The 19,259-nt window shown below is 49.2% G+C and overlaps 2 protein-coding genes and 1 long non-coding RNA gene across 10 annotated transcripts in view; 1 reads left to right on the top strand and 2 right to left on the bottom strand.

The window, feature by feature from the left end:
* Nucleotides 1–1,136: 1,136 nt before the first annotated feature.
* Nucleotides 1,137–10,846, bottom strand: sting1 (stimulator of interferon response cGAMP interactor 1). 6 transcript variants are annotated; one of them, XM_069195374.1, is made up of 8 exons: nucleotides 10,261–10,846; nucleotides 9,027–9,065; nucleotides 8,221–8,459; nucleotides 7,029–7,191; nucleotides 5,146–5,254; nucleotides 4,058–4,302; nucleotides 2,804–2,990; nucleotides 1,137–2,090 (listed from the first exon to the last, which is right to left on the bottom strand). In XM_069195374.1, the coding sequence occupies exons 3-8, from the start codon at nucleotides 8,457–8,459 to the stop codon at nucleotides 1,888–1,890; spliced, it is 1,146 nt and encodes a 381-aa protein (XP_069051475.1). In that variant the 5' UTR covers nucleotides 9,027–9,065; nucleotides 10,261–10,846; the 3' UTR covers nucleotides 1,137–1,887. The 6 variants fall into 6 exon arrangements, with proteins under 6 accessions (XP_069051475.1, XP_069051474.1, XP_069051472.1 ...); XM_069195373.1 differs by having other exon boundaries at nucleotides 8,968–9,065; XM_069195371.1 differs by having other exon boundaries at nucleotides 9,027–9,068.
* A 68-nt stretch (nucleotides 10,847–10,914) lies between these two features.
* Nucleotides 10,915–18,670, top strand: LOC107077713 (uncharacterized). The gene is made up of 3 exons (XR_001478712.2): nucleotides 10,915–12,845; nucleotides 15,700–15,757; nucleotides 15,976–18,670. It is a non-coding gene; the product is annotated as an uncharacterized lncRNA (long non-coding RNA).
* LOC102692139 (protein phosphatase 3 catalytic subunit alpha-like) overlaps nucleotides 13,641–19,259 on the bottom strand; it is a 102,835-nt gene continuing 97,216 nt past the window's right edge. For all 3 annotated transcript variants that reach the window (XM_015349947.2, XM_015349946.2, XM_015349948.2), the window contains exons 12-14: nucleotides 18,664–18,761; nucleotides 16,398–16,445; nucleotides 13,641–15,231 (exon numbers count right to left, since the gene is read on the bottom strand). In XM_015349947.2, the coding sequence (XP_015205433.1) occupies nucleotides 15,053–15,231; nucleotides 16,398–16,445; nucleotides 18,664–18,761 (325 nt within the window). In that variant the 3' untranslated portion in view covers nucleotides 13,641–15,052. The remainder of the gene's footprint in view (nucleotides 15,232–16,397; nucleotides 16,446–18,663; nucleotides 18,762–19,259) is intronic.

The following is a 19,259-nucleotide window of genomic DNA, read 5'->3' on the forward strand; positions in this document are numbered from 1 at the left end:
AGAGATTCCCCTGTTACTAAATTACATTACTGCAGCGCCCAGATCTTTTCTTCACTAAACAACGAAGGAGAGTGCTTCAATGACAGCCAGAGGGATAAGAGCCGTTACGTGTTATTAAAGAGTTTCAGCCCTTCCCAGGAGACTGAAGCTCATAGTGGGGTGATACTGTATGATAGCACAAACCCTATCAGGTTTTATTGCTTGACCCCTCTCTGTGCAATTCCAGTTCTGCCATAGACAGAGTCAGGAATATTTATAGCTTGAAGGATGTCTGAAGGTTTCTCCAACACCGAAATTGCGTTCTGAAGCTGTATTGAGAGGCCCTCTCAGTGACCTTCGTAGCTAGCTCTGCGCCTTGCCAGGTTCCGTTAGAAACACTCAAGGAGAAAACTCCAATACGGTGTGATGGAGGACTCTTTGAATACTTTGAGATGCACAATCTGGCCTGATTGGGCAATGCGAACACATGCTTTCTCACACTAGAAAGAATGCAGATGAAAGTGCAAAAGCAATGAAACACTGGATCTGTTGTTAAATATGTGTTTTCAGCAGTTTGGTCAGAACACAATAAGTGGCGTATGGAGATTAAATGTCCTGGTGTTTTTTTAGTGTAGCTCTCCTAGCTGAAGGAACAGCAGCCTGACAGTAAGTAGGAGGCAGGACCCTCCTCACGGTCATAAGGAATGAGCCAGGGAGCTGCTGCAAGGGTGTTGATGGGAAGGAGGGAGGGTGCAGGAGAGATTTGCAAATGGAAGCTCAGGAGGAGATATATGTGTATATTTACACAGTAGGGAAACAAATAAATGTCCCTACTGAAAAGAGAAGAAAAGAAACACAACATTTCGGCTGTGGAGTCTTCTTCTGTATATACACAGTATATACAGAGTAGAGAGGAAGTAGGTGAGATTAATAAACTGCTGATGTGCTAATGAATAAAAAAGACACGTTGTTTGTCTGGTTGGCGATGTCCAGATTGTCCATCTTTTCTGTTTTGGAAATAATATGGTTGGTGCTTTTGTACAATGGCTTATTATTTCTTCATACATCTTTGCTTCCCATTTGTAGGACAAAACCTAGAGAGTCAGAAATCTAACATTTAAAAAATATCTGTATTTTTATATGCTTAAAACAAAATATAGGGTATGACATGCTTTATTTAAATACAGTATCTGTAGCAACACAGCATGCCCAAAAGTCTCAAGTCTGAGCCGCAAGGCCACAAGGGGGCAGGCTACACCTGTCTGTGGATGTGCAGAGACCAGCTGCTGTTTGCTCAGATCACACCAGGAAGCACATCACCGCAGAACACAGCCCGCTGACATGGGGCAGCTGCTCGGGATCACCGTCCTGGCAGCACGCGGTCCTGCACAGTCCCACACAGCCCAGACTCCAAGAATTCGAGACGGACATTACAATAAGCATCTCCCCAGTAGAGTGGAGGACTGCAGATCCCCACACTGCCAGAGCCTTGGACATGCAGTCATCAGGGAGGCAGACAGGCAAACAACTTTCAGACAGGTACGGGTTTTTCAAAACAATGGAACGTACACATGGAATAAAAGAACAAAACTGCAGCAGGAATGTAAAAATGTATGGACCAGACTATATTGTATTAAAGACTTGATAAATGCTCCCGGTGTGCTGAGACATACCAGCTAGAACACGAGACAGTGAGAGCTTGCAGTGCAAATTCTGGCTGTGCAGAGCGGCCTGATTCAGCACCAGGGGGAGACACAGGGAATGTTGGCAATGGTGTGTTGTAGAGCTCCTATTGCATTCTTTTCCTGAACAACAGCTCACAGAGAAGGCTGCTTATTCACCAACCTGAAAGCGGAAATGCGCGAGTGGTCACCCAGCGAGCGTATCTAAGGGACACGGGCACAGCGCTTAGCTTCTTATAGACCTCAGAGGCTGAGGCAGGTCGTTGCTGATCATGAGGGTGGGCTGCCGGGACAGGGCATCCTGTGGCTGAGTGTTAGGAGCCTCTCGGATACAGTACTCCTCTCTCTTCTGCTGCTCCAGATGCCTCAGGATCTCCTGAGACAGGAAGTGGGGCTCTGTCTCGGAGCCCTCGCCCAGGGCTCTGCAGTCTGCAGGGGTAACAAAACCAGCCGGGGTTACGAGGGGCACACTGTTCCTACACAGTTCTGTCCATATTATTGTGTCTTATGCTTGTATCCAAAGGCTGCTGTGCAGTTAACCGAGTGATATGAACAAAGCACCTTGCTCAGGGGTACGATAGGACTGTGCCACCTGAGATTTGGGGCAGGAGCAGGAACAGGGCTTGGTCTGTGTGGGTCTGAAGGTGGGGACTGGGACAGGGGGTGGCCTGTGTGGGCCTTGGGGTGGGGTCAAGGACAGGGGGTGGCCTGTGTGGGTCTGGGGTGGGGTCAAGGACAGGGGGTGGGAGCAGGGACAGGGCATGCCCTGTGTGGGTCTGGGGGTGGGATCAGGGATAGGGCGTGGTCTGTGTGGGTCTGGGGATGGGATCAAGGACAGGGGGTGGCCTGTGTGGGTCTGGGGGCAAGAGCAGAGGACAGGGCGTGGCCTGTGTGGGTCTGGGGGTGGGAGCTGGGATAGGGCGTGGTCTGTGTGGGTCTGGGGGTGGGATCAGGGATAGGGCGTGGTCTGTGTGGGTCTGGGGGTGGGGTCAGGGATAGGGCGTGGTCTGTGTGGGTCTGGGGGCGGGATCAAGGATAGGGCGTGGTCTGTGCGGGTCTGGGGGTGGGGCTTTTTTCAACACGCCTCAAACCCTGCAGTTGGCTCAAAGCAAAAGGGGTCCCAGGACCTGAGAGGACCTCACCGTCCAGCAGGATGAGCCTGTAGCGCCCGCGGCACTCGCGTGAGCTCTCCAGGATGTCCCGCAGAGTCCTGAAGAACAGGGTGCTCTGCTGCAGGCGCTCCTCGGCGTCGAAGCCTGCCATGGCCTCCTGAGACATCTGGTACAGGGTCACGAGGGGAGTGGCGTACTCCACCACACAGTAGTGAGGCTAGAGACACACAGAGGAGAGAGACACAGATCAGAGAGAGACACATGCATGGATGCACACGGAGATGAGATAGAGACACGCATTGACACACACACAAACAACTGACACACACAGATGGGAGAGAAAGACACACGCATAAACAAGAGACAGGCGCAAAGGCACACACACAGATGAAAGAGACATGCAGAGACACACACACAGACAAAAAACAGAGAGACATACACAAACGAGAGAGACGACGTCAATTAAACACAGTGGGCATTAACCTCTGCAGCAGGCTAGACCCCACTCCTCTCACAGGGCTTTGTCAACTCACAGAGCCCAGATCTTGCAGTATACCTCACAGTGAAGACCATCTCCACTCAAACGTTGCTTTGGCCCATGGTAGTTACCCTCAAGCTAATAACTCTTAATGTTAAGAGTATGCTTATATTTAAAACCTCTCCATTCACTTACAGATTTCAGCTTTGCTCTCGTGCTCTGTATTCTGAACATTCTCTTCATATTGTTCACATACGTTTCATGGGAATCACGCACATACTACAGACACTACTGCATGTATAGCACAGCCTCCTATTATTTACAGTAACTGTGCTGACATCATATACCAGCCCAATTCTCCAGGAACGCAACTCCAAATTACAGACATTGTCTATTTCATCACCAACCTGAATTTGGTTTCTTGGTCACCTGCTGATCACTCAACATCAGCGCTAGTGCCATTAATTACACGGATCGGATGTGTCATCTATTTTACAACAGTCTTTAAAAGATCATTTTACACATGGCATTATTCATTGCATGTGAAACTGATTATATGATGACTTTTCACAGTATGAAACACGGTAATGTTTAGATCCCGACCACAAAAAAAGCACCTTAACTCACTATGTGACACACCCCTTGCTGAAGATTTGATAGTCTATAGCAGGCGGCATGAATCTAGTTAAATCATTTTTCACAACTCTGGAAGCTGGAGAGCCTCTGCGGAGCACAGACAGGGCTGTCCTGCTGAGCCCTCTCCCCGGACAGGTGCTGCCTGTCCAGACCAGCGCCCAGCGCCCTACCCTCTTGGCCTGGTCGTAGATGGTGTAGATGCTGTGCTTGAACACCCTCTTCCGGATGCCGGCCCTGTCGATGGTGATGTCGGGCAGGTTGTCCAGGAAGCTGATGTTGTCGTCGGCCTCCTCCAGCTTGTCCGGGATGCAGCAGCTCAGGGGGATGAGGATGTGCAGCTTCCAGGTGTCCCGGTGCTGCAGCACGGCGGCGCTCCGGCTGGCGTGGTACTCCTCGATCGAGGCCTCCAGCCCTGCTGCGCACAGACAGCGGCTCAGGACCCTCCGCCACCGCCAGGCCCGCACCTCCGGAGGAGGGGAGCAAGCGGCCAGGCCGGGGGGCTCCCGGAGTTTCTCCAGGGTCTCCCATTCATCCCAGCGGCAGCTCAGGGTGTTTCACCATCTCCTCCCCCAGCGGTGCTAGCAGGCCTCTACTCAGACTGCCCTTCCCTTAGTTAAGCAACAGATGCTCCCTCATATGGCTTTTAAAAGGAGACCAGCTAATGCTGCTGAGAAATGATGCTGTACCAGATGCTGTACCTGCACCTGGGGACTGGAGGGTGGGCATACCTGTGCACCTGGGGACTGGAGGGTGGGCACACCTGTGCACCTGGGGACTGGAGGGTGGGCATACCTGTGCACCTGGGGACTGGAGGGTGGGCACACCTGTGCACCTGGGGACTGGAGGGTGGGCATACCTGTGCACCTGGGGACTGGAGGGTGGGCACACCTGTGCACCTGGGGACTGGAGGGTGGGCACACCTGTGCATCTGGGGACTGGAGGGTGGGCACACCTGTGCACCTGGGGACTGGAGGGTGGGCACACCTGTGCACCTGGGGACTGGAGGGTGGGCACACCTGTGCATCTGCTATACCTCAGAGCGTACACCTGCTACGCTCTGTGCTCTGGTGTAGTGAAGAGCTGCAGACAGGAGTGGGAATCCAGGACTCCCAGATTTTGGAGACAGGAAAGCCTGCGGATCTAGTGAAAGGTGCCTCTTGGGCTGGGAAGGCGGGACTCGGGCCGAGGAGAAGAAGGGGGGTGTGACAGGATGCGAAACGAACAGAGAAGAAGAAACGGGAAGCGAGGCGTCACTCACTGGGAAGGATGAGTCTCAGGTACCCGGTGTAGAAGGACCAGGCCAGCCCGTGCCCCACGTTCATCTTCCTCTGCTCAACAATTTCAGACACCTCCACTGCGGCAGGGTCCTGAAAGCACAGGGAGTGGAGGGTCCACACACAGACCTCAGCCATGCTGTTACTTCATGTGCCCAACTGCCCCCACTGCCCAGCACTGCCCCCCAGTGCCCCATACTGCCCCATACTGCCCCTCAGTGGCCCTCACTGCCCCATACTGCCTCATACTGCCCCATACTGCCCCTCAGTGGCCTAACTGCCCCATACTGCCCGTCACTGCCCAGCACTGCCCCTCAGTGGTCCTCACAGCCCCATACTGCCCCTCAGGGGCCCTCACAGCCCCATACTGCCCCTCAGTGGCCCTCAGTGGCCCATACTGCCTCATACTGCCCCATACTGCCCCTCAGTGGCCTAACTGCCCCATACTGCCCCTCACTGCCCAGCACTGCCCCTCAGTGGTCCTCACAGCCCCATACTGCCCCTCAGGGGCCCTCACAGCCCCATACTGCCCCTCAGGGGCCCTCACTGCCCTATACTGCCCCACTTTAGAGCATGATGTGGCCCCAGTGCAGCACAGTAACATTCCTGCTTTTAAACATCACAGAAACCAGCAGCACTTTCTTTCCGTCATGAACTTTGTCCCTCAGCAGCAGCTGAACAGTGGCCAACAGTGGCCATACCGTCTTCGTCCCTCAGGAAGGAGAGGGTGCTGGAAGTCGAGGGTCCCTCGGGGTTGAGGCGAAATCAGACAGCTCAGTGAAACGGCCTTCACATGATAGACTGAGTCAGTCCTTTTGTGTCATCAACCGCAGGCCAGACAGAGCACGGATTCCTGAAAGCCTTGCTAATACACTGAAGCACAGGGCTCATGTCTCCTGTTTTATTCTAATCTAAGAAGGGAAATAATTTGTCAAACATGTGCTGTGTCCAAGTACAGGGTGTGCGGTTTGCTGAAGCACGAGAGCCCACAGCAGGCCGCTGAGACTGGAGCCGCTCGTGTCGGGAAACCACACCAGGCCCTTGCGAAACCTGGGACTTCCCACAGCCAGTGACAATGGGGATGTCAGCAACTTTCCAGAGCAGCTCCTACTCCTACCAGCCAAACGTCACGCTGTGTGTCAACGTGGGCGAAACGGGACCCACATCCAGGACGATAAGTCCTGCTTCCCACAGTCGAGAGCCAGGGACAGTTTCGTCAGCTTCACTCACAAAAAAGCCCTCTTTTTCCCCTGTCACACAGAGCCAAGGAAGGAGGGCCTGTGTTTCCTCGAGAACATGGCGAACCCAGAGGGGCGCCCCCAGATCACTCCAGTGGGGTTAAAGGACATCATCTGCGGCCAGGTGGGGGTCATTAAGAGATGTCTGCAGCCCAATGGCCAAACTGGAAACCAGAAGCTGAGTGACACTCAGGAACCCAGCTGAACATCCTGACTGGCCCAACAAAGTCCTTATTGAAGCGTATCGAAAAAGTTCAAGTCCAGTTCAGTTGCCTTCAATCTGAAATCTAGAGCAAGATGTGGATCAAACTGCAGATGATAGTGGCAAGAAGCCTCTTCTTTCTGGCACATTGAGGCCCTTTATAAGCACTGGACTGTGATCTGTGACTGGCAGGTGACTTTAAGGTTTAACTGGGTCGAGACTGAGAACTCTGTAGGCCTAGGAGACTTGGATATGACCACTCACTAAGAGCAGGATTACAGAAACCCCTCCTCCTACAGAATTACTCAGAAAACCCTCAAGAGAATACAAAACTAAGAATGACATGTCGAGAAAACAAAATCAGACTTCCTTTGGAGGACTCTCTGGAGAACTGAAACTTCCTGGTTTCTGGCAAGCTGTGACTTACACATAACCCCATAGCACTGAAGAGGAGGGAGCAGATACAGGCCATACACACGGAGAGCCAGTCCTCAGGCTCCAGCTGGTTAAAGACACACACCACAGCCAGGCAGAGAAAATGACCCCGGTGAAAGCAGGCTTTCAGCATCTTCATCAGGTTGCCTCGGTACCTGCAGAAAAAGCACAAGGACTGGATTCAGGTGCCACTTTGGGTACCAAACCAGGAGTGGAGGCTACATAACTGTGATCATTAGATCCTGGCTGAAAAATGATTTAGCCAATGTGAAAGGCAAACCCTTTCAAAAGCAGATTAGTTTAAAATCAACTGACTTTGTTTTAACACATACTATAAAATACGTAATATAAGTAATAGGTTTATTCCATGCTGAAAAGAGAAGAAGGAAAACACAACGTTTCAGCTGTGAAGCCTTCTTTAGGTGTGAGGGTTTGAGGGAAAGTGCTCCGTCCTCATGCAGGTCAGATTAATAAACTCTGTAAGAGTCTTTTGGTCAATGTGGAATATTTCTGTTAAAATACAGATGATTAAATTATCTAAGTGATTTCATTTGAACCTGTGCTAATTATCATGAACACTGCTTTGGTCATTAGTACAGTGTCTTCCTGCATGTTTGCCTTCCCTGTAGCCCACTGACAGCTGCCAAAACACAGGGGAACAAAGTCCATTTCTCAAACCTTCATATACAGGCAACCAAGCTGGGGGGTACGAACACTTTTAAACTCAGTTGCCTCCCCATCTGTCAGAGTATTTTCATTGCAGCAAACCTCTATACTACTTCATGGAAAAAATGATCTGCTTCAGGGGTCCAAACCTGACTGTTCAAAGAGTTTAGAACAGTCGGCCCTGCAGCCCCTGGGCTGGTCCCTAGCGCCACTGCCTATCCTTACGGCATCTTCCTGCTTTGAAATGTGGCACCGATCCACTTGATTCAACCCTTGTTGTTCCCTGGGGGAGCTGTTTTCCAGTGCAACGATAACGCGCCTTGCCACCAAAGAGTCCGGGACGAACATCAGGAATATCAGGAAATGAAAAACGGCTTTAGCAGTGAACTTGCAGAGGGGTACAGCGTTTCCGGCGCTCCCTGGGGCAAAGAGGTGTCTCCCAGATGGGAGCAGCGCCCAGCCCCCTGTGGCCCCGCCCTGCGAGCGAGCGAGCGAGCACCACGTCAGGGCGGCCCTACCTGGAGAAGGAGTGATTGACGAGCTCCTCCACGAGCAGGCACGCTCCTCTCAGGATGCTGCCTGTGGACAGGGCCAGGCAGCCCACGGCCGTGTACCTCAGCAGCAGCAGGGAGCCCCTCCACACTGCCGCCCAGAGCAGCAGGGCGCAGCACAGCGCCACTGCCGTCAGCGCCGAGAGTTTCCCGCGCGGCCGCGGGACCACGGAGCGCCTCCCGCTGGGCTGCTGGGGGTCCGGCATCTGCAAGAAATGGGTCAGTTTGGTCTATGCATCCCGGAGGATCCCAGAGCTCTTCACACGCCGGAGGGGAGCCACTCCATCCCCCGCTGGACATGACGCAACGCCAGTCTGGACCAGCAGCGCCACCGCGCAGCGGCTCAGAGGGCTGAGAGCGTTCCTCGTCGGTGGGACTGTCCGTTTAAGCACAACTAAACACAGGAACCTCATGGCAGAGCTTTTTGTTAATTCCTAACACCCAGCTCTCATAAATGCACACGACAGGTAACAAATGAGAGCAGGAAGTTTGATTGTAGTAAATTATTCGAAGGATCTCAACCAGTCACTTCCTGAAAGAAAATGGGGTTTCAGCTCGAAGCAACATGTCTGGGTGTGTTCGTTTCAAAAGCACGAGTTCGTGCTTCACTGTTCTCACTGTTTCTGTCTGGGTTATAAGCCTCAATTTCTCTTAGTATAATTAAAAACATTTTCACAAAATATATGAGAGAAAGGTCATTTTAAAGAGAATTACAGAGAGGGGTGAGACGCTGGACAGAGGCTGTGCGTGAGAGGACCTGCCCGGACGCTCACCTGCCTGTTCCTGCAGGCTCTGATGTTGTTTGAGCTCACCTGCTGAAAAGACAAGGACAAACATGTCTGAGCTGCACCTACTGCAGTTCACTACAGGCAAGACATGGGGACACCGCGGGTCAAGCAACAACCATTCGTTCCAGAGACAAGCCACAGTGCCCTGGGCAGAGAGTCACACCTGCCTCTCTGCTCCTCCCTGATCCCTGAACAGCGAGGTAGGGAGGAATCATCCCTAATTTCCCTAAGGAGAATTAACAGAAGACATATTTCTCAGCGTCCAGCAGATACCTCTGTGTCCAGCAGATACCTCCTATTTCTCTGTCTTCCCAGCCTTTTCCCTGCTTCATTCTCAGCGCTGCTTGTTTTGGTGAAAAAGACAGCAAGCGAGCCTAGAGTCATCTCCAGCCTGCGCCTCAGAGCCGGCAGCGCAGTTCACATCGACTCAGCCTGCAGAGAGGCCCGTGGATTCCTTTTAAAATCTACAGTATGGTCATATCGCACCTTAAAGGTAAGTCACCTCCTCTGCTAATGCACTGTGACTTACACATACAGTGTATTACACATACACTGTGAAACTGACTGGGAACATGGAGCGCCCCCTACTGGACAGCCAACGCCACTTCCGTCACCTGAATGATTCGTTTCAAGAGGATTCTCATCCAGTTCCCTACTGATAAGGTTTTGAAGGTTCTGGGAGCTGACTGGATCAGGCCTCCAGATTATGGATCTGAAGTATAAATTAGGCACCGGCAGACTTCATTAAATCCAGGTTTCCAGAAAGAGTGTGATGCGCGACATTCCAAACCTGTGAGCAAACTTTCCACTACACCGCGCCTCACAGTGGAAGCAGAACGCTTCCCATTCACGTGTTAGCAGGTTCGCTAAAGTTCGTTTCGCAGCGATAAACCAGTCGACAAGATGCGCAATGCAAATAAGTTTAGTGTCGCTCCATTCTGTGACGTTCTAGGACTAGGTGAAAGGACTTGGATTGAAGATGTGAACGCCATTTTGCAGCAGACGATCAAAACGCCGTTCTCCGGAAAGTCCGGAAAACATCTTTCTGGCGTAGCCTACTACACAGGTACATCACGTTCTGCATATCCGCCTGTTGTAACCAGCGTTACATACTACTGTACATCTGTCCAAATGAGGATGCATCAAGGACGCGATATGCAGCGTGCAGATTTTAGCAGAAGAAAACTGCTAAACCTCGGGACGCACGGGGTTCGCTTACCTTAGCGACGTGGATGTAGGGTATTTTGGGCTTCTACCCCCAAGTTTCAGATTCCTGCGGGCGAAGGGGGGTGGGTGTGACCACGTGTTCCTGCTTCCCAGAGCACAAAACGCTTGGCGTCCACGATAAATGTCACCCCTCAGGAGCTTAGACAGGCTCGACTTCGCTGGGTGATCAGAGCAGCCAGAAACCAGCAGGGCACCGAACTAGAATGTTGCTCACTGAGACCCAGAACAAAAGACGCTGAACACGACTTTACTTTCGCTTTTGTCCGTGTGTGTCGTACATACAGTACTCTTACGGCCTTACAATAATTGCGTAGACTCTTTCTGTTCTAACGCTCCGGTTTCCGATATTCAGGAACATATTCCGTGAAACTTAAAAAAATGATGTTTGTCTTTTGGGGAAAAAAAACAATAGAAGTTTGTTATTTTCATGCACTTTTGTCCCCAAACAAAAAAATGACATGTCCGGTTTGAACAGGTGGGCTGTGGAATCTCCCCCACGGACGTCAGATGTACAGTGTGTAAGACCTGCTGCTTGAAGCGCTGTTTCAAACGCAGAGAACAGGCAAGTATTACGAAACTGCACTCTCAGCGAGTCGATACCATGAAAAGGAAGGGATGCTTCCTGGAAGCGTACGGCGGTGTTTCAACATCTCCTGTGGTGTTTTTGGGGTGCGTACATTATAGTTAACACTAGGTGACAGTATTGTCAAACAAATAAGTCTTCCTGCTGCAAATTGGTACCCATCTGTGCATTGGCATAAAACCCTGGAGAGGAAATGTGAGGCATCAGCACTGTCCCAATGCAAATCAGAGTAAGGAAGGAAGAGTCATCACTAGTTAACACTATGTTTAGTCATGATCGGGATCCCTCCTCCTAAGGGCGCTCCAGATCTTTCACATTTCAGTTGATTATGTGCACCTGCCCCCAGTCCTGCCCCTCCTTATTTAAGCCAGATGCTCTTACTACCCCTCGCTCAGCACTGGGAGATAGACGCCCGGAAGTTCGCCTACCAGCGGGTCCAGGAGAGACCCGACGGCATCGGCTTCCTCACGGCTTCCTGACCGTCCGAGTCCGGGGCTCGGAGCGCCTGGCCTCGCTACTCTCTTTTAACTCCTTGTTCCTGTTCCGGATCCCGTTCCGGATTTTGACTGTTTGTTTTGTCCTGGATGGATCCCCGGTTTTGGACTTTAGACTACACCCAGATTCCTTTTTGGACTGTTTGGATCTGTTTGCCCTTCGCCACGCCCCCCCCCCCGAGCACCGGATCACCGTTGTCACGCCCCCCTGTCTGTCCTGCTGTACCTCCCCCGGATGTCCTTCTCCACTTGCTTCCAGATTATACCGTCAGCATAGGGTCCTGAACTACGCTTCACGGGAGCCTGGACCGGCTCCTGTTACATGTTTAGAAAAACACCAGAATGGCAGACTCTGTTATAGACAGCCAGACTGCCATCACAAACAGAGACTTGGAAAGTGAGAAATGTACAGTATGGTGTGTTTAGAGTGGAAAAAGACATTTGTACTTGTATACACATTTTACAGTATGGCACGCATACATAAACGTCCTCTTCTTCAGACTTTAATAAAAGTTTACACACTAGACAAGGCAATTTGGCCTGTCTTCCCTGTTGGATTGCTGTCTGTTTAAAGACCCAGGAGTCCCAAAGGGATCCCCACAGAGTCAGAGTGAGCCTCTCCGCGATTGCTGGAGCTGCAAATGTAATTTAACTTGTGCCTAGCTGGAAAAAAATAGGCTTTTCCTGCAAGAAATACATGATTAATCCCACACTCTATCCAGTATATTTACCATGGGACCACTTACTGGTATTTGGTGCTTTGCAGTTCGTGTTTCATGGAAGAAATGACGGCTTAATGGAAGTAACAAGCAATACTACTATCTTACTGAATCGAAGCACACAGTGACTGCAGATGGGGTGCCTTTAAAATAGGTGGACCCCAAGAAAAACAGCTGCTATTAACCAGTGCTTTTTATTTACAGTGCAGGAAAAAAAAATTGTAATTAAGCAAATGATGAGTTCAGTGAGGTAAACAAGGGTTCAGGTAGAAAGAACCCCAGAAATCCTCTGACCCTGTAGGACCCCTGTGTAAGAGGCCCCAGCTCAGTTCAGCCCTGTGGTCAAAGTGGGCAGTGTCCACATGAAGTTAAAGCACAAAAGGGAGATACACGAGCCAAAGTCAGGAGGAAGCAGGATGGTGCGTAACACAGTAGGTAAATCACAGTTCAAGGCACCAAGGAAAGATCCGAGAGACAAGGACAAAACACTGCAGGGATGAGAACCCAAACAGAGTGCAAGAGAGGGAACTAGGAACACAGTGAGGTAGGAACTAGAGAGGCTCAGCGTTATCGTTATAACAGAGCACAGAACACTGCTCGGACAGACCCTCCTGCTTCAGTTGGAGACGAGGCAGAAGGTGATTACCCACAGGTGAAGCAGGCTTCCTGTCTGACTGTGTTTCCACAGCAACCGGCCTGACTGACAGGTGGGAGGGGCGTGGCCAGCTGCTGCAGGAGAACTGGCCTACTCTGCAGTGCCCCCGCGAGGACAGGCATGACGGTAATCAATTTGTGGAGTACTGCAGACAGTGGGAATATTTTGTGTCAAACAATTAAATAATCTTGTTGATTCAGCAGAGGTTCTCTGGCCTAAATGTTAGACACCTTGTTAATGAAAGTCTGTTTTGGTGATGGTAATAAACCCATAGGCGCCTATTTCAGCAGCAGATTTCCAGGCTGGAAGGAGTTACTATCTCCTCCATCACCTCCTCCTCCCACTGTTTCCTAAGGAACTCTGGGGACTCATAGAAGCAAAGTCCATCCCCATGTACTGTTCGTAAGAGCAAGTTCACCCACAGAGGAGCACGGAGTCACTGAGGCAGCAAAGAGGGAGGAAAGTGCAAAGAGCAGCTCAACGCCAGCTGGGGCTCGGGTTGCTAAAGCTTGCCTGCCCTCTCGCGTTCCTGTGAGGAACAAGCAGGTTTGCCCCTTAGTGCTCTGCATGATGTGCTGCAGATGATCAGACTGTAATGACCGGTTGTTGTGCTGTACCCTCTCAAACCCCTAGCAATAATAATCTTAGGAGAACTGAGCTTCAGTAGTTTTCCATACAGTTGCAAAAGCTCATATTGGGTTAAATGAACTGTGGTGAAACCTTCCCGAGCTAGTCATCAGAAATGCTACAGTATACTGTACACAGTTTACCCCCCAGAGCCGCTGAGCTTTGTGGTCCACTGATAAAAAAAAAGTAATTTTCATTAATTTATTTTCCAATGCAATTTATTTAAATTGCATTTAACACAACATGTTGTATATTAAAATAAATACAACGTTGAAAAAAGTCCATAAACACAAATGATTCATGCATATTTTATTCAAGAGTAAAAAAAGGTATCCTCCCATAGGGCATGCGCACAATGTCTGTGTTTAAGAATCATATGCGAAAATGTAGTTCCAGAGAAAAATACAAGAAAATTGTCACAAGTTAAATTCCATGAAATTCCTTTAAAAGTAAACCACGTCAGGACAAAACAAGGCTCATAAAATAGTGGAAGAAAATGAACAGTAAGCTCAATAATAAGAGTAAGAATATTAAGAATGATAATATTTTTTCCTTTTAAAAGTGAGACACACACAGGAGTGTGCCTAATTTGTTTTACATTTTAATAAACCATGCTATCATGCATTGGCAGCCAGACTGTTGCTTTTCACTGAATAATATGTTCATTCACACTATTGAACAACTTCTGTACATGAACAGAACGGAAAAAAAGTCCAAAGTAACATTTTGAAAAGAACGTCAGTGCCTGTACAGCCAAAAAAAAAAGGAAAAAAAAAAGAAAAAGAAAATGATAAAAAATAAGAATAAAAAACAAAAATATAATTTTACAAATATAATATAAAGCAGAAATAATTCAGACCTACTATATTGAAACACAGCACAAATATAATTTCACGTGTCAATAAAGAACTTAATCGCATGCATAGATGCGTTCTATAGATGCTGTACAAATTATTGTCTATTTTTATTTTACTGCAATGGTAAATCAGTTTGCAAAACATACTGTGTACATTTGTAATTACAGGCAAGTGAGAAACGATCAGGTATATTGTGACAAGGTAGCAACAAAAGTCAAATTGCATTATTTACTTATTCAGAGCAACGTGGTCGACAGTGGCTTATTAAAAGAATGATTAACCTAGCACACAGAATGAATCAGGGGCCAATGTCCTCTTACAAAAACTGAATTTCAGGTAAGATTGCATTGCAAATATCTTGAAATTGTACACATTTTATAAGACTTACATTTTTTTAATATTCTCTTTATTAATACTAGTAGCAAAACATTTTCAACAGCAAGATCTTTTTTTTTTCTTATAAGATGTTTTACGAACGAAACCTTTAATGAAGTTTGAAAACGTGCGGTGCCGGTACCGATGGTGCGCCTTCCCGAAGCGTCGCTACGCCGTGATTGGCTCGAGTACCCGGAAGGGCGGAGCCCCCCGGGCTCTCGCGGGCAGGAAACAGGAAGTGGCGGACGCAGTCTCGGGCGCGCTCCTGACCGGGGCTCGAGCCCCCAGAGAGGTCGCTTGCTTGTCTGTTTGCTTGTCGTCGGCTTGCGGGGCTCTAATTCAGGGCGGCGTGGTTTGTGTTTCTAATGATCGATTCAAGCAGGTTTGTCTGTTGGAAACCAGGGGCGGGGGGAGGGGCGAGGATCTCCGTGACGCTCCGCCGGGGATGTGTGTGGGAGTCTTAACGCCGGGGGATCACTGAATATTGCTGTTATCGTCCGTGCCGTTGGACTCCGACATGTTCATCTTGCCCATGGAGTGGCCCACGTTGTTCACGGCGTCCTTGCGCGGCGGCATCCGCTCGTTGATGCGGTCCAACCCCTTCGCCTCCTCGAAGCTGCTGATCTTGTGCTGCGGCGAGAATCCGCGGATCGCTGCCGGGAAGGGAGACGGGTTAGAAACGGGTCGCAGCCCTGGAGGGGGGCATCTCCAGAGATCACTCCCGGGGGGGCAAAGTAACCACAGCACAAGCTAGAGTGAGGGTGCGCATCCTGTAACCTCTGTCACAGCAGGAAACCGGGAGAGGACTGGGGACTCAGTTGTAACCTCAAATTTCTGACTACTCTGACTTTATCTGTGCTCTTCTCCTACACAGCCTCCTTACTCTCCTGAATTCCAAACGTCTCTTCCACATTGTACCCAGGTTTTCAAAAACTTGGGTTGTTTTTTTTTTTTAATTATTATAAAGTTGGAGATGGCATGTGTCTAAGATATGATCGTCCTTTATGGAAAGAGCTAATTTGGAGGACAGGATTAAACAGGGATCAACAGATGGCATGTTTCTCTCCTGGTCCAAGCAGTGGAGGATCCATAATAAGAGCCCTCTCTTCTTCTGCCCACAGGTTGATTTTGAAGAATCAAAAGGCAGACTGGAATCTTCCAGCACAGCCTGTCGAACTGGTAAATACAATATGATGTTGCTGTGCACCATACAGTAAAACAGATTTCATCTCATTGTGTGGTTTTCCACCGCACAAGCTAGAGACTGAGCTCAACAAATGGAATATCAGACAGGCATGATGCTCACCAAAGAACCTAAGGCAGTTTATTTTCATTTTGTCGAATTGTATTGTTAATTAATAGACTGTGGCGTTCATATGACTGTCTGCTGACTCCAGGGTGCAGTGTCTTTTCCACTACTGCGAGCACCACGAGCTGGTCCTGGGGCGTGGAGATACAGTACCAGGCCGAGGATTTTAAGAAGAAAGCAGATATTGAAGGTCATGTACTGCACAGTAAAAAAAACACATTGACTTTGATGTTCTAAATGTGTGTTTGATTGCATGTGTAGGAGTTAACCACACCCTGGAAAACAGAGGCAGTGGAAAGGACGAACTCTCAGGCACAGGACAGCCTCTCTACACGAGAGCCCCTCACAGGCCACAGGCCGTGGGGAGAGGGTCGCTTAAGAAATGACTGATTGGGGCCTTCTGGTTCTTACCACTTTCAGCCTGCATTCAGAGTTAAACATTTGTACAAATACAGAGACCTTTAACAGGCCTTTAACACCTTTAACTGTGTTTAAAAAGGGAGGTTTTACCTTCTCCGTCTTCAACGGTCTCAATGGCTTCAATAGCCTCAATGGTGGCTGAGGAGAGCAAGAGGAACATGGAAAAACAGTAAGACAGATGCAGTCCAGGGCACCTCAGCTCATTCGGTCACTAGTAACTCAGCCGACCCAGGAACACAATCAGACTTCATGAAATAAACCTGCTCTCATCCTTCCTGCTTCCATCCTGCTGACTGCAGTGGAGCGGGTTACTGTCCAGTTTCCTTGGGGGGGACTCACGGCCCAGGAATCGGAGGCTCTGTCACTGTTTCTGGAGTATTTCCGTGTGAAGAGTTTTGGCTGAACCCTCTTGGTTAAGGCCCAGCCATTCAGAGAGTGGAGTTAGCCAAGGGGGAGCTACAAGCTGATGGGGCTGAGGAGGGAGGAGTGTGATGTAAAATGGGAGAAGAGGCGTGTGCAAGAGCTATTATTACAAGAGTAATAATTGCAATATAAAACAGGTGGATGAGATTGACTTGTCTGCTGTGATCTCTCCTGAAGTTCAGTTAAGATCTTCCAGCTTTAAAGTTGCTCGTTCAAACCCCCTGTAATCGTCTATGTTCAAGGCCAAATGCATTTAGTTCCTATGACCTATTTTCCTTTTACACTTTTTAGAAAAAGTTGGTGACACTGACAAATTGAAAAAAAATGAAAAAAAAGAACATGTGTTCTATAAAATGATTTCAAGTTGTTTTGTCAGTTAAAAGTAAACACTTTAACTCCTGGAGGCTACAATCCACCATCTTTTCTAAATAGGGATAGAAAAATGTTTTTGTGCCGAGAAAACTGGATTCATAAGATAGGCTTTTCAAAACAATTTTGTTATCCCACACGTTGTGAAGCAAAACACTTATTTGTACAGACCGCAGTGAAATGTTCACTGTGATGTACTCATGCCCTAAAAAAGTATAAAACAAAATTGCAAAATAGTCAGAACTAGACATTTTAAAACAAAAAGAGATTGTATTGTTAATGTTGAGAGATTTTTGTTATTAATTTTTAATGCATATTTTTCAAGTGGCAAAGGGATCCTAAAAATACATGAGACAATACCTGAATCCTGACTGGATGAGACAATACTTTCATTCTTTAAAAACAGGCAAGAGGAAACTGCATGGTGGGATTTGGTGAGATATGTTTTACCAGCATATGCAATGAAAAACATTTTGGTTTCGATGTCTGGGGGCGTTGGGGGGCGTGTTCAGTGTGGAGGCGGAGCCCTGGATTAAGGGTGACACGTTGCCCGAGAAACCGCAGCTGCCCTGGCCAATGAAGGACGAGGCCTTTTAAGACACACTGAGCACTTCCCTGGAGAGACAAGCAAGCAGAACTCCAGTCCTGCCGCCCCCGCAGGGGGAGAGGATTATAGCGCCAGTCCTGGAGGGGATTTAATTTTTTGTTTCTTATTGTTGTCTTTTTCTCCTCTCCTGTCCCGCTGTGAGAGTTCACTGGGGCAGGCCTTGCTTTCAGGCCTCGCTCCCCTATTTCTCCAGTCTGGACGCTGCTCAATAGGGACAGTCCGGTCTGGACGCCGCCGTTCCAAGTGGTGCATTTGTCTTTTTCCTTTCTTTCCCTCTCACACCGGGGCGTTGACTTTTACTGGTGTTCACCTTGGCTCCTCCCAAGACCCCGCACTGTACCCCACTAGCTACAACTTCACTAAGCTTATGAAGGCGTCTCCACATCACACGATGATGAATTCACACTCTGTTTATGCAGCGTCTGCATGCAGCTTGCCTTAAATGCAGAGACCAATTTTGGCAGTAACACTTGCTGTCAGTTCATCCTCATCAGACAGCAGTGATCTAATCAAAAAGGCTGAGCAGTCCTTGCATATTTTGAATTGGGAACTGGCTGTGTTTTTACACCCTCTCGATCGAGGGTATCCAGCTGTGCTGTGGAGTCAGTCAGTGTCATGCACTGCTCCTCGGACATCACAAGGGCCATTATTGCCTCTGCACAGCTCCAGCAGCTCTCAGGCCGGAGCGCAGGTTGTGCTGCCCACATCACAGGGCTCGGCCTGCACGCCGAGTCTGCACCCCCCGGGGCCCGACAGGTGGAATTGCCGGTTAAAAAGGAAATACGGAGATGCAGAGGAATGAAACTCGGAAGGCAGCTGTCCTCCCTCGATTCGCAGGGAAAAAGAACAGAGTGCCGAAGAAGGAAAAGCTCATTAGGTGATCTCAGACGCGAGTGATGGGGGAAGGTGAGGTGAGGACACTGGCAGGTGGGAGGCGGAGAGGAGGACAATACTCACCGCTTTGTAATGTCTGCTTGCCTCCAGAGAGGACTCCGCTGGGAAGCATTCCGGTAGGAGTCAGGCCCTTCAGTGTCAAAACGTTTTCACTCTCCTCTCTGTGGAGAGCCAAGCCAGACGACAATCTCGTTAACACCAGGTACAAATCAGACACGGAGCTTCGAGTCTCACTTTTACAGTGAGAAATAGCCACAAGAATCTACTGAAAGAAAAGATGGCAATTTCACCTTTTTATGCCTAGAATACCTAGAATTTGCAACCTGGGTTATAACATATTTTGAACATAGATGTGTATATACCAGTGCGCCTCAGCTCTGGTTAGAGTACAGCGTGTTCTGTGGGTCTCTGGGGAAAGAGCTGCTACAACGATGCAGTAAAGAGAACGTCTGAATCGAAAGCTGGAAATCTGTTGCCCTAAAGGACTGTGTCCTGTGACAGGGTGTGAGACTGTGGTCCTTTTAAACACAGATGTGTTTCATCCTTCAGGGGGCCGAGCTGACAAAGCTGGAGTCTGGATTGATGGCTACGCTCTGTCAGGGCAGCTTCTGAGCTGGACAGACGCCCCAGGTGGCCATTCTCACTGGGACCTGGCTGAT

This window comes from Lepisosteus oculatus, chromosome 11 (assembly GCF_040954835.1).
Source record: "Lepisosteus oculatus isolate fLepOcu1 chromosome 11, fLepOcu1.hap2, whole genome shotgun sequence".
Classification (NCBI taxonomy): domain Eukaryota; kingdom Metazoa; phylum Chordata; class Actinopteri; order Semionotiformes; family Lepisosteidae; genus Lepisosteus; species Lepisosteus oculatus.